Consider the following 14,787-nt stretch of genomic DNA (forward strand, 5'->3'; position numbering starts at 1 on the left):
ATTAATGAATGAATTTGTTAGTATTTACATTTAATAAGCATAAACTTGAATTCATATATTAAAATAACATAAAAGATAAGGACCATATATAGAAATTTGTTGAAAAAAGGTGAGGAATGCTATGAGCTTGACAAGTGGCAAAAGTTGTAGTCTTTTATTAGAATAGATAGATATCACTGCAGATATTTGGCCGTAGACTATATAAGTGAGTTCATTTAAAGTTATTTATAAAGTTGGGTTATTATAATGGTTGGTCACATTATAAAGTCAGGTTTGTTTCAAGAGGAATCATAAACAGGCCTGAAACGAGTTTAAGCGAGTGCTTTGTTTTCAGTCGGATGTGACCTCAACTTTTATGTCAGGTTCGTTTCCAACTTGGTAAAATATTATTTATGGAATAATAGATGGAAAGAATTTGGTTTTAGATGTTGATATGATAAAATTAACTAAACCGAAACTGAATACATGCAAGCGAGTCGAGTTTGTTTTTGATGAACTAATACTAATATTAAATTAATCAAAGCATCATGCTTTAATGACCAACAGATGCAGAAAAAATAACACAAACATACCCGAGGATTGATCACAAGAAAAAAAGAAAAAAAGAAAAAACTTGAAACTTGAACGGTTTGAATTTTGAAGTCAAACTTGATAAAACTCCAATATAACAAGAACTCATGAAATTTATGTGAATAGAGGTGTGGGAAAGTTGAAAGGGGTAAAGTGTTATAGATGAACAAACCAAAGATATTTCAATTTAGTTTAAATTGATCAATCTTATTAATTATAAATAAAAACTAGTTAAAAACATCAACTTAATCATTAAAAATAAGTTGTAACATGCAACAGATGTTGAATGGTGTTTAATATCAATAAAATATGTTGACCAAAGCTTCAAATCGTTTAAAATTGTGTTAAATAGTGTTTAAACGAATTTAAACATAATAAAGCTCGTAAAAGACTGGTCCACCGTGCCGCTCAAGGGAAAGGAAGACGAAAACACACAGATCAGTCGGCCGCACGGAGCACGAGCGTGGCTCCGCCGCGTAGCGTGGTACGCTGAAGTAAAATAATAATAATAATAATAATAACAATAATAATAATAATAATTATTATTATTATTAAATAGCACAAACATCCCCGTATTTGAATAAAATGCAATTAACATATAATAAATACATAAAGTGGAGCTTAGGATTAAAATTGTAAAGGTGGAATAATATTACCATAAGTTTAAAATATAATTTACCACATACGTTGTTCCGAAAATTTAAAACGGGTCAGGTCTTAGGTCTTGGGTTTGAGATTTAACGAATGCTACATCCGGAACGTGCACGATCGTGCACAACAACTACAAATTTTCACACTAATCGACCGATCCGACCACAACTGCATAATATTTGCATAAGCCTTATGCGACTCTTTTTATTAAATAATAAACAAGAACAGAATACTGAATACAAATAGACTATGTCCTATTTATAGGCTATATGAAACTTAGAGAAACAGGCGATGCTCGAATTAGGAAACCTAGACAACTTATAATTCTAATTTATTTAATAACAAATATAAAGATAACATTGGCATCAAGTTATTCAACTTGGTACTTGAAATTTAGATCTCCACTAACTGTTCATTGAGATCTTCCGTACCACCATTATATCGTATTAACCATTCGGGTCCTTCAATATGGTATTGCACCAAGTTTTACACTCTGGATTTTAATTTTTTATTTATGTTATCTTAGAAAAGTTTGGTTAGAAATCTTGAAAATAGCGGAAAGGCGTGCTCGGAATCCTAACCCAGCAATATATAGGTGATAATTTGGACTAATAGAACATAGAAGCAAAAGAAAACAATTTCAGAGGTTCATTGAAGAGAACATGGCGGTTGACTTGTCGGGATACCGATCATGAGCTTATGAGACCTTCAACGAGACGTATATGCAAACTAATGATGTGAAAACAGTTTTGGAGTGGAAATACGATGTGGAATCTAAGCGATCGGTCATTCTGATTCAAGGGAAGCAATAAAGAATGACATTACGTACGTTAAGGCAATACTAATGTCACCATACAAATATAATTATTGACCAACCAACCAACTTATTTTTTTTAATTTTATTTTCATTTCATTTCACCACTGTACTATTTAGTTCAGGGTGACAATGATCCATTCCATTCCACCGACTCTAACCTTCATTTAAAAGGTTTTTTTAATGCTTTTGTTAGAATGTTAGTTAGTTAATATTCTGGTTGACAAAATGTTTGTTAAAGTGCAGGGACTAAAACTGAACTATTCTCATAGTTCAGGGACTATATGTGTAAATATAATAAGTCAAGTTGTTATGAGGCGTAACTGCCAGATTTGGGGATAAATACTCCAACTAGGGTTTGTAAGATTCATTCACATCAATTCAGTTCTTGTAATCTTTGCTTCAGTTTAATAATTTGATCAATTCTTCGGTTAATTCGTATTCAATTCTATACTAATTTCATAACAATTGGTATCAGAGCCTTGTGCTCTTGATTAGTAGTATTTGAAGTCTCAATTCTGATTCTGGTTTCGTTAATGGCGTCTTCAAAGTTTACGTTAGAGAAGTTTGATGGTCGCAATGACTTCAGCCTTTGGCGAGTCAAGATGCGAGCCTTACTGGTTCACAATAGGGTCGTTGATGCTCTACGTGGTGAAGAACATTTTCCAGAGGGTTTGAACGATAAAGAGAAGAAAGAGATCATGGAGAAAGTTCATAGCGAGATCGTTTTGAGTCTCGGGGATAGGGTTCTTCGTGAGGTATCGAAAGAGACAACTGCAGCAGGAATTTGGTCAAAGTTAGAGACCCTGTACATGACGAAATCACTTGCTAATCGATTGTATCTCAAGAAAAGGCTTTATACGTTTCATATGGCATCCGGTAAGAATCTTGAAGATCATACTGATGAATTCAACAAATTAATTCTTAATTTAGAAAATATTGAGGTTGAATTGGAAGATGAAGACCAGGCAATTATTTTCCTCACTTCTTTGCCAAGTTCTTATGAACACTTTGTTGATACCCTCATGTATGGTAGAGAAACATTGTCAATGGAAGATGTTTTGGCAGCCCTGAATTCTAAGGAATTGAAGAAAAATTCTGATGTTCAAGAAGAATTAGGTGATGGGTTGTATGTAAGAGAAAGACATGATCAAAGGGGGTCTGGTTCTAAGTCTAAAACTATAAGATCCAAGTCAAAAGGGAAGAGAAGGTGTTTTATATGTAATTCAGAAAAACACTTGAAGAAAGAGTGTCCTGAAAGAAACAAGAAAAAGAGAACAGATGCAAGTAGTTTCAAGAATCATGTAATTAGTTCAACTGATGAAACTCTGGATGGATATGACTCCGCTGATGTATGTGTTGCATCAAGTCATAGTTCCAAGGATGGTTGGATAATGGATTCTGGTTTCTCTTTTCACATGACTCCTAATAAAGATTTCTTTAAAGTTTTGAAGTATGAAGATCTTGGTGTGATGAAGCTTGGTAATGACAGATCCTGTGCTATTAAAGGACATGGGGTTGTATGTTTGAAATTAGATTGTGGAACTGAGGCAGAGTTATCAAATGTCAGGTATATTCCTGAGTTAACCAAGAACCTTATTTCTTTAGGTACTTTTGAAAGAAATGGTTATACAATTAGTCTTAAGAATGGTAAGGCTAGAGTTGTGAAAGGATCAATGGTAGTTTTATTAGGGTCTAGAGGTGAAAATAACATCTACTTGTTAGATGGTGATACTGTGTTGGGATTAGTTTCTGTTGTTGAGGGTAAAATAGTCAATAATGCTTTGTTATGGCATAAGAGACTAGGTCATATGAGTGAGTTAGGGCTGTTGGAGTTAAAGAAGCAGGAAGTTATTAAAGATTTATCTAGTTGTGAGGTAGAGTCTTGCGAAGATTGTATTCTTGGTAAGGTTAAGAGGGTGAAATTCTCAAAGGGTGTGCATAAGACTGTAACATCCTAAATATTATAATGTTAAATAAAGAAAGTTACGTTTAGTAATTTCGCGTTATTAATTAATTAATATCGAGTAAAGAACGGATCATGGACTTAGATTAATTAAGATGGGTTAAATGAGAATGGGCCTTAGGTCCATGGGCTTTAAGGGATATAAATATCCCCTAAACCAACCTAAAACCCTAAACCCTCATTCATTTCCATCTTAATCTCTACACACTCAAAAACACACACACCACACACCACCATATACGGCCGGCGGCCGAGAGAGAGAAACGAGCAAGATCCGAGAGAGATTAAACATTAGTTGGTGTTAGATCTTTATTACACGAGATCTAGAGTGCATAAACAAGTTAAACGAGATCCAAACGAGCACTAAAGGTATGTTCTTGACCCTTTAAAGTTTACATTTTTATACACGTTTAATCTTGAAACTTGAACCTAGAATAGATCAAGTATAAACGAAAGATAAAGTTGTCAACTTGATAGTAAATATAAGTGTAATAAACCCGGAAATGGAAACGGCTCGATTAAATGAACCCTTAAACTAGTATTGAACGTTTCGAGCTTAAAGGTCCAAACTTTACGTGTTTTCGGGTCAAACCATATCCAAAAACGACCATAGGATTGATCGCGAGTTGGTTAAATATCGTATCCAAGAGTTTCACGTTAAAACAGATATGATTGTGGGGGATTAAGATTGAAGAGAGACGGCAGCTGGGCAACTTCGCCTGCAAGCTTAACTTCGCCTAAGGTCAAGTTCGCTCATGATAACTTCACCTAAGGCTAAGTTCGCTAATGCTCATCTTCGCCTGGCATATGTTCGCTTAAGGTTAACTTCGCCAAACCTAACTTCGCTTGATGTTAAGTTCGCTTAACACTAAGTTCGCTTACAGTAAGTTCGCTTAATGTTAAGTTCGCTTGATGTTTAGTTCGCTTAACACTAAGTTCGCTTACAGTAAGTTCGCTTAATGTTAAGTTCGCTCATTGTTAAGTTCGCTTAACACTAAGTTCGCTTACAGTAAGTTCGCTTAATGTTAAGTTCGCTCATTGTTAAGTTCGCTTAATGATAAGTTCGCTGGAGTTAGCAAATTAGGAAATAAATTAAAAACCTAATGAAAAATGTGTTAAGACAGTTATGGAAATAAAATTTTTCCAAGCTGACCTGGCAGCTCGACCCCAGCCAGGGGCTCTGCCCCTTGGACCCTGCTAGGGGTTGCCGCCCCTAGACCCCGCTGCCAGGGGCGCTGCCCTCGGACCCCGTTCGTTGTGGGTTATATAAAGATAGAAATACAACATGAATAGTAGTAGTTAATTGATACATGTAAATATTATACAGTTAGCCGTGCACAGCTCAAGAAGGGAATAACGATTAACGGAGAGCGTAACAGGATTCAAGTGAGTTTCTAGCCCCACTTCTGTGTTATGTTTTCGGGGCTGTGTGCATACTCGATATGTTTGTTAATACACTTATTCTAAGTGATAAGTGTATGCCTTATATGGATGATGTGAAATGTATGAATGATTGCTTGTTAGTACGTGAACGATCTTCGGATATTGCACGTACTGTCAGGTTGTAGTGTTACGTATAAGGTAAGTCTAATGTATTTGCTTATATGTATGAATGCGATAAAGTTAACAAACGAAGGAAAGGCATGGTTGTATGGTAACGAAGAGGGACCAGACCCTAATAATATCTGTGATGTTAGGGACGAGACCCTAATAATATCTGTGATGTTAGGGACCAGACCCTTATAATATCTGTGATGTTAGGGACCAGACCCTTATAATATCTGTGATGTTAGGGACCAGACCCTTATAATATCTGTGAGGTTATAGGGCGAAAGGCTTTTTAAAACGTATGATTATGTATGTAAAGAAAGTATGAAGGTAAGAATGAAAGTATATGCACTTATGTGTGTATGAAAGAAAGTTAAGAGGTTAAGTATGAAATGTAAGAAGGTATTGTATGAGTATGTGATTAACTAGAACTCACTCAGCGTAGCTGACTTTTAGTATGCACGCAGGTGAGTAGAATGAGGCAGGTAGCTTGAGGAGGACACATGGCAGAGTTGGACGAAGTTGGCATCTGAAGATTTTGCTATGATGTTTTATTTTAAAAGACTATGTTTTGTTTTTAAATGACTATGAATGCTCGATAAGACAAGAATTATGGTTATGGAATGTAATGATTTGAATGTTTTTAATGTTCCGCGAATGTTTTAATTAACTCTGATATTTAGAACTGCGTTTATGAGTAAATCCAACACGAAAGTAGGGCTACCGGTAACGGGGCCTTACAAAGACTAAGGGGACTATGTACATGCAGACTGTTGGGGTCCTACTAAGCACAAGTCAATAGGTGGAGCTTCCTACTTCCTATCCATCATAGATGACTTCTCAAGAAGGGTATGGGTATACATTCTTAAACATAAGTCAGATGCTTTTAAGATGTTTAAAGAATGGATAGTTTTGGTTGAAAATCAAACTGAGAAGAAAGTTAAGAAATTAAGAATAGACAATGGCTTAGAATTTTGTAGTGGGGAGTTCAATGAATACTGCAAGTCTAAGGGTATAGCTAGGCATTTATCCATACTAGGTACTCCTCAACAGAATGGCCTAGTTGAAAGAATGAATAGGACTCTCTTAGAGAAAGTAAGATGTATGTTAATTGCTGCTGGTATACCTAGAGGATTTTGGGTTGAAGCTGTGAAAACAGCAACATATCTTGTGAATAGATCACCTTCTACAGCAATAGAGATGATGGTTCCTAGGGAAAAGTGGTCTGGTGAGAAGACAAATTATGAACACTTAAGAGTCTTTGGTTGTTTGGCTTATTCACATATAAGTCAAGGTAAACTAGAACCAAGAGCTCAAAAGTGTATAATGCTTGGCTATCCAGATGGAGTAAAGGGTACAAATTATGGAGACTTGATGATGGAAGTCCCAAAGTAATTGTGTGCAGAAATGTTGTGTTCAAAGAAAATGTTATGTACAAGCAGGCTTTAAGTGGTTCATATGGTGATCAGAGTCTTGATCAGGGTGTGCAACTTGAGGTGGAGCCTTTAGCTAGTACATATGAACATGGAAGCACAAGTCAGTCTGCTGGTGAATCTGAGGATAATTCTGGAAATAATGTAAACGATTATTGGTTAACCAGAGATAGAGTTAGAAGACAGATTCAGACCCCTTTCAGGTATAGAGATGGGGATGATATTTCTGCATTTGTCTTAAATGCAGAGGAAGAGAGTATGTATGAACCATTGTCTTATACTGAAGCAATTAATTCAGTATATAAAGACAGATGGATTTATGTTTAGACGTTAGAAGCAAATTGGGGATAAAATAGGGATTAGGGTTTCATTCAGTTTCAGTTCATTCATTCATTTTCTTTCTCTGTAACAAATTCACTTCTCGTTTTTCTTGTAACTCTTGAGTAATAATAAGAGATCGAATCTTTCGATTGTGTGATTGTTCTTTTAATTCTGATACTCTCTTGTGTGTTATTGATTTCATTCTGATTTCAATACAACAATTGGTATAAGAGCCATCGTTTGGGTCGATTGAAGAGAGATACTGATTCTGCAGCAAGATTGAAAGTAACAATGGTGTCCACAAAGTTCGATTTGGAAAAATTCGATGGCAAGAATGATTTTGGTCTCTGGAGGGTAAAGATGAAGGCTATGCTGGTGCATCAGGGTGTTTATGATGCATTGGCCGGTGAAGCAAGGTTACCTGCAGTGATGACCGAGAAAGAAAAGAAAGACGTCTTAGAGAAAGCGCATAGTGCAATAATTCTGAGTCTCGGTGATAGAGTTCTCAGGGAGGTGTCAAAAGAAACCACGGCGGCTGGAATTTGGGCAAAATTGGGGTTTGTATATGACAAAGTCACTGGCAAATAGGCTCTATTTGAAGAAACGTTTATACACCTTTCAAATGACATCCGGTAAAACTCTTGAAGATCATACCGACGAATTTAATAAACTTGTATTAGATTTAGAGAATATTGATGTGAAATTGGAAGGTGAAGACCAAGCCATCATATTCTTGACTTCTCTACCAGGTTCTTATGAACATTTTGTCGATACCTTAATGTTTGGTAGAGAAACTCTGTCAATGGAGGAGGTATTGGCAGCGGTCAATTCTAAAGAACTTCAAAAGAAGAAATCTGATACAAGTGAAGATTTAGGTAGTGGTCTGTTTGTTAGAGGGAGATCTGAACAAAGAAATTTCAAGACTAAGCAACCAAGTAGATCCAAGTCCAAAGGTAAAAGGAGATGTTACATTTGTAATTCAGATAAACATCTGAAGAGGGAATGTCCTGAAAGAAAGAAAAAGAAAGATTCAGGCAGTTCTTCAAGGGGTCAAAGTGGTTCAGGAGAAGGTTTAGAGGATGGGTATGAAAGTTCAGATGTTATGATGGTCTCCAAAGGTCCAGTTGTAGGAGAATGGATAATGGACTCCGGGTGCTCATACCATATGACACCAAATAAGAATTTCTTTCAAGAACTAAGGATGGAGGATCTTGGTAGTGTTCAATTAGGCGATAATAGGTCTTGTAAGATTGCTGGTCATGGATCTGTCACGTTGAAAGTGGAGCAGAGTTCACTTTAAAGAATGTGAGGTATATCCCTGAGTTGTCTAGAAACTTAATATCCTTAGGTACTTTTGAAAGTGAAGGGTATCATGTAAGTTTGAGGAATGGGAAATCAAGGGTAGTTAGGGATCTATGATAATGTTGTCTGGTACTAGGAAAATGAATAACATTTATGTGCTAGATGGATCTGTTGTGAAATCTTCAGCATGTATTGCTGATAACAAGAAAAGCAATTCTGCTATCTTGTGGCACAACAGGTTAGGACATATTAGTATTCAAGGCCTATGTGAATTGAATAAGAGAAAAATATTCAAAGACTTAGAAGAGGTAGAAACTGATTTCTGTGAGCACTGTGTATTAGGCAAAGCTAAGAAAGTTAGTTTCAAGAAAGGCATACATAGCACAAAAGGAATTTTGGACTATGTGCATGCTGATCTTTGGGGTCCTGCCAAAGTAGAATCTCTAGGGGGTTCAAGATATTTCTTAAGTCTGATAGACGATTACTCAAGAAGGGTGTGGGTTCATGTTTTGAAACACAAAGGTGAAACTTATGATTTCAACAATATCAGTTCCATTTTCTCGGTTACACTTCTGTTAATCTTTTTGCTAGTCACCTAAGACCTAGGTACCATCTCTACTTTATGCTTTTAAAATCAGTTTAACATATCATTAATTGCAATTAACAAATGTACAACTAATCCAAGTTAACATTGCAACTCTACCTACTGGCTACTGGTGGAAGGGTACGTAGGGACTTTAAATAATATTTTAAAGTATAAGTATATGTGTCATAAACATCAATCAAAGTATCAAAATCAGATTTGTCATACTATAATTATCGCACACCACTACTATTTGATGTTATACAAACGTTTATAAGATGAAACATAAAACTTGTTCATTTGATAGTTGAAACGACTGACGCGACAAATACCAAAGATGTGCATTCATTACAAACCACTTTTCAGTGATGTGTACACTTCAGGTATTGGGCCAAAATGGGTTCAGGTTTGGTCCAGATTTTGTCAGCACCAGGTTTTGGCTCAAAGTGGTTTGGATTGAAACCGTTATATGAAGAGAAAAGAATTGGTTCAGAACTAGTTTTAGGTTGGAAGAAGTGTTTTCTTACCGGTTCCAACGAAGGATTTCTCAAACCAATTATGAACAATGGCGTAAGCACGTTAATAGGAGAAAAAGGGTGGTGGGTGGGGTGGGGGGGGGGGGCTACATCCCTTAATGCTCCCTTAAGCTTTTGAAACCGACCTCATGAAATTTAAAACGACTCCTAACAAACATGAAAATAGAAAAACTTTTTAAATATGAATTTGATATAAACACTAATATCATTACAACTTGTATAATTACCATTATCCAAAGTTAAAATCTTTGTGACTTAGGCCCAAAATGATTTAAACTTTACTAGCATAATAACCAAGCTTTGTCCCATTTTAGTTTACCCTTAGGCTTTACCGAATGATTTTAAAGGGTTAAACCATATTTAAAAAACGAATCAGCCGCATTTGCAAAGAAAAGCGAGTAGCTACAAACAACACCTATACCCATTACCGACCATCCTTCCTCACCACCAGATCCCTTCGCTGAATTTCGGCCACAGTTTCAACCTTAGGCGACCAATTAAGTGAATCACTCATTTTATGATTAGTTTTACTGTTTTATTATATTTGATTAGAGAATAGAGTGAGGTTTGAAAAATAACATAAGTTATGAATTCTATGTAAAACATTGTTTGTATAAGTGGATAAGTTAGTATTAGATTTTAAATTTTCGTTATATAGTTGAAATGGCGTTTTGACTTACTTTAGTTGATTATATAAAATTTACTTTAATATTATTTTTGTAATATCACACGACAAGATTTCACATGAACCAAACCAAATTATGTAGTGATAGATAAGCGACGCCCATAAATCCCCAACCCCCATTGAAAAATTTTTCTGGATCCACTACTTATTACGGCCATACAGTTCAAGTCAGGTCCAAACCAGGTTCTTTCATATTGGTTTCGGTTCTGGTTCCCAACCCGGTTTTTTTTTTTGGGTTTACCTCTATTGTGCAAACACATAGAAGCACCAAATCAGAATTACAGCACATCCAAACACTCATATCTAACTCAACATCCAAACATCATCATTATTCACTGACTACTCGGTTAAAAAAATAAACATAAAAACAAAACTATAAGCATCAAAAAATTATGTCCCAATAGAACAAAGTCACAGATCTCACTATCCTTGTATTTCACCCTCACAAAATGCAAATAAACTACTATGTTAACAACAGTACATAGATAGCAAATGTAAAAACGGATATCATAGATATAAATTTTAAGCCTAAAAGAATACATAAGTCATGAAAACTTGCAACCAGCTCAAGAAAAATGTATACCCGCTTGGTTGAACAACGATAGCAAATGCATAAAATCGGCTTGTGCGAGCTTCGACGATCTCTTATCTTCATATTTCCCTTGTTTCAATATACCCATAACTTTCTCTTTAAATTCCGACCCCTTCGTCTCACCATCACCATCGTCCATTTCCATATCATCATCACCATCATCATCATCATCATCGTCATCAATCATACCACTATCTCCAAGAACAGATGCATCAGTAGCCATTTGATCACCGTTCCCTTCAGAACCCTGCAACGCTTGTAGCGTTTTATAGTTCTTTTCCAATATTGACAGTACACGTTTCTGCTTAAATATCGCACCGATAGTTTTGTTTTTTCTAGTGAAACATATTCTGACCAAACCGTCCCATTCTTTAAAGTTGACCGTTGGGGTGGGTTTTCTTGGCTCGATTCTGACAACTGACGAGTCAACTTTCGGTGGCGGTCTGAAGTTGTTTTTTCCTACTTTTAGTAAGTGGGAAACACGGGCTAAAAGTTGGGTGTTTACCGACAGGCGGCAGTAGAGGGTGTCACCGGGCTGGGCCACTAATCGCATGGCAAATTCCCTTTGGAACATTATTACCGCACATCTGAATATTGGGCGGTGGTTTAATAACTTAAACGTGAGCGGTGATGATATTTGATATGGGATGTTGGCTACGCAGATGTCGAAGTATGGAAGATCACATTTGAGCACATCTCCTTGGATAATCTGTAAATGGTGCAAATGTAAAGGATTAAGGAACTTAACTTGTTTCATGTTATAATGCTTAGAAAGTTCAAATTCAAGATTTTTATTAGTAAAAGATAAGAAAAATTGACTTTTAAATTATGTAAACTTAGATTAATGTTTCAAATGTAAAAAAACTTATCTCGCTTCATGTTATAATGTTCAGAAAGACCAAATTAGATTTTTATTAGTTAAAAATAAAAAAGATCTGACTGTTTATATAAATTTGTTATAAGTTTCATGCTAAAAGTACGAAAAGACCAAATTGAAAATTTTTATTAGCAAAAATCAAGAAAGATTAATTTAACTTGCTATAAGTTTCAAATGTAAAAAAAGTTATCCAGTTTCATGTTATAATGTTTAGAAAGACCAATTAAAGATTTTTAATAGTTAAAAACAAGAAAGATTGATTTTTATTAATGTAAGCTTGGATTAACTTGTTAAGTTTTAAATGTAAAAAAGCTAAATATGTTTCATCTTATAATATTTAAAAGACCAAATCAAAGATTTTTATTCATTAAAAATAATGTGACGTATTATTAATAAAAGCTTGGATTAACTTGTTAACGTTTCAAATTAAAAAAAACTTAACTCGTTTCATGTTATGAAGTTCAAAAAGACCAAAGCAAGGATTTTTATCAGTAAAAAACCAAGGAAGATTGACGATTTAGTAGCGTAAACTTGGATTAACTTTTCATTAATGTAACATGAAATTCAAAATGGGATTCAACTCCGTCAACCAATCATAGAATACAGCTGCACTAAATTACTAAAGTAAACATAATGCACTGTTAAGACATTTAAAAAGATAATAACTTTCAGATAAAGAGAAAACTCGCCTTTAGTCGATTGGAGTATGAAGTGCCTTGAAACCGACGCTGCAACTCGAGAACCATGCGTGGGTCAAGCTCAACCGCAACAACAGACTTCCCAGCTTCTAAAAGCTTCTTGGTAAGATTACCCGTACCAGGACCAATTTCAAGAATCACATCTGTACTGTTTATTCCAGCTTTCTGAACAATTGAATCAACAAGTAAAGGGTTCTTTAGGATATGTTGACCCTTTGACTTGTGGAACTGTATACCTCCTTGATAGTGATTTGCAGAGCCGGAAGCTCCACCTCCACGTGACGGCTTCTCTTTCCTGATTTTCCCTCCCGCCATGCTTTCTAGGTTATTAATAATAACTTTGTCAGATCAATAAACAATAAACATTGATTTGGTTAAGAGGTTGTTTAGCATTGTGCTTCAAATTTCAAAAATCCAGTTTCTACGGTTTAAGTAAATGAAATTAATCATGATTATCTTGAATTGTAAGCGATCCAAGCCACTCCTGAGCTACTTGAGATCAGCTCGCAAAAAAGCTTAATAAGTTTTATTAATATATTTATTTATCAATCATAATTATATATATAAAAATGTATAGTTAAAAACAGATGAATAGATAATTATAAATATATACAATTTAAATAACAAATAATAAACAAGCCAAGCTCAATCTTGAAAAACTATTAACTGGCCGAGCTCGAGCTCTTCGTAAGTTAAACGAGCCTTACATGCCTAAAACAATGATTATCTGATATCTTGATATCAAACAATCAGTTTTTAGGACAGCTAATGATGTAACTATTTAGGGTTTATTTTACAATTTACATGTAAATCCACAAATCATCAGAATTTACAAATCTCTTTAATGACTTCAAACAAAAAATTTATCTTTGTTTTGTTACAGCTGATTATCTCAGCCTGAAAGTTGCATGTCACATAATCCTCAAAATCCCAAAGTCAATAGTCGAATACAGCAACAAAAACTCACCTTATTACGTCAGTGTAGATTGCTGCCATGAGTGTAAATGAGCCGAGCCAAGACCACGCTCAACTAGGCTAGAGCTCGGCTCATTTTGACTTACGACTTACGAGAGCTCGAGATCAGCTAATTTTGAGTTACGAGAGCTCAAGATCAGCTAATTTTGACTTATGAGAGCTCGAGATCAGCTAATTATAACTTACGAGAGGTCAATCTCGGTTCGGTTTTAAACTCTTCTTTTGAAAGCTTGGCTTGTGAGTCGTTTTTAAAGCTCGAGCTCGGATCATTTAGTATTTAATTTAATAGATAACTAACTATTATATATCTTTAAGAAAGCGTTAATGTGCCTAAGGGCTCGAGCTCCGCTATGCAGTGTGAAATTAAATATTATAAAAGTTTAAAAAGAGTTAAAACTTAAAACCTAAAAGTACACTAGCCTAGATCTGGATAACTAAGCGAGCTTTATTTGAGCTCGTTTTCTTAAACTAAGGCCCTCAGTCAGCAGAAAACTGATTACAATAGAAAATAGCTATATTATAATTTTCATCAGGCACCAACTAATACGCAAATCCTTGAATAGAAAAACGAAACAAAATATTTTAAACCTAAAAGTAAAATTGTTCGACAAGCAATAATAATAATAAGAGGTCACCGGTTGTCCACGGCAACGGATCGGCGGTAAGTAGGCTTGTCGGAGTGAGTGGCGGTGATGCTACAACAGGGCTTAAGATTAAACAAAACAAGGGTTTTTGGTTTGGAGAATATAATATATACGTAGGTCTAAACAATTTTAAATCTACATATTCTGTCCTTTGAGTTCTTAAAGTTCAATTAAAACCCTCTTGCTATCTTAACTCATAAGTTAGTTTTAAGTAGAGGTGTGCAAAACCAATTTATTTGAAAATACCGGTTCGCGTTATAAATGAACAGGGTTGGTCAACAAGTTACAAGTACCGGTATGTGAAAATACCGGTTCGAGTTTGAAGAGGTAGGTCCCAGCAGAGCCCAGTTGGACCCGCAAGACTCACATTGAACAGGGACGTCTGGGCGGTTGGACCCGCAAGACTCACCTTAAAACAGGGACGTCTGCGCGGTTGGACCCGCAAGACTCACCTCGAGAGAGACGTCTGCGCAGTTGAACTCGCAAGACTCACCTTAAAGAGGGACGTCTGCGCAAAGACCGACTGGATCCGCAGGACCAACCATGCTCAGAGACGTCACGTCCTTACGCGCAGTACGCAAGCTGTACCCGC

General features: G+C 35.7%; 1 protein-coding gene across 1 annotated transcript; it reads right to left on the bottom strand.

The window, feature by feature from the left end:
• Positions 1-10,888: 10,888 nt before the first annotated feature.
• Positions 10,889-12,977, bottom strand: LOC143577827 (ribosomal RNA small subunit methyltransferase-like). Its single transcript, XM_077061552.1, has 2 exons — positions 12,568-12,977; positions 10,889-11,710 (listed from the first exon to the last, which is right to left on the bottom strand). Exons 1-2 carry the CDS (start codon positions 12,889-12,891, stop codon positions 10,976-10,978), a joined length of 1,059 nt encoding a protein of 352 aa, XP_076917667.1. The 5' UTR covers positions 12,892-12,977; the 3' UTR covers positions 10,889-10,975.
• Positions 12,978-14,787: the final 1,810 nt, after the last annotated feature.

This window comes from Bidens hawaiensis, unplaced genomic scaffold, assembly GCF_021521415.1.
Source record: "Bidens hawaiensis isolate Kalapana, Puna unplaced genomic scaffold, B.hawaiensis_p1.1 tig00028823_1, whole genome shotgun sequence".
Lineage (NCBI taxonomy): Eukaryota > Viridiplantae > Streptophyta > Magnoliopsida > Asterales > Asteraceae > Bidens > Bidens hawaiensis.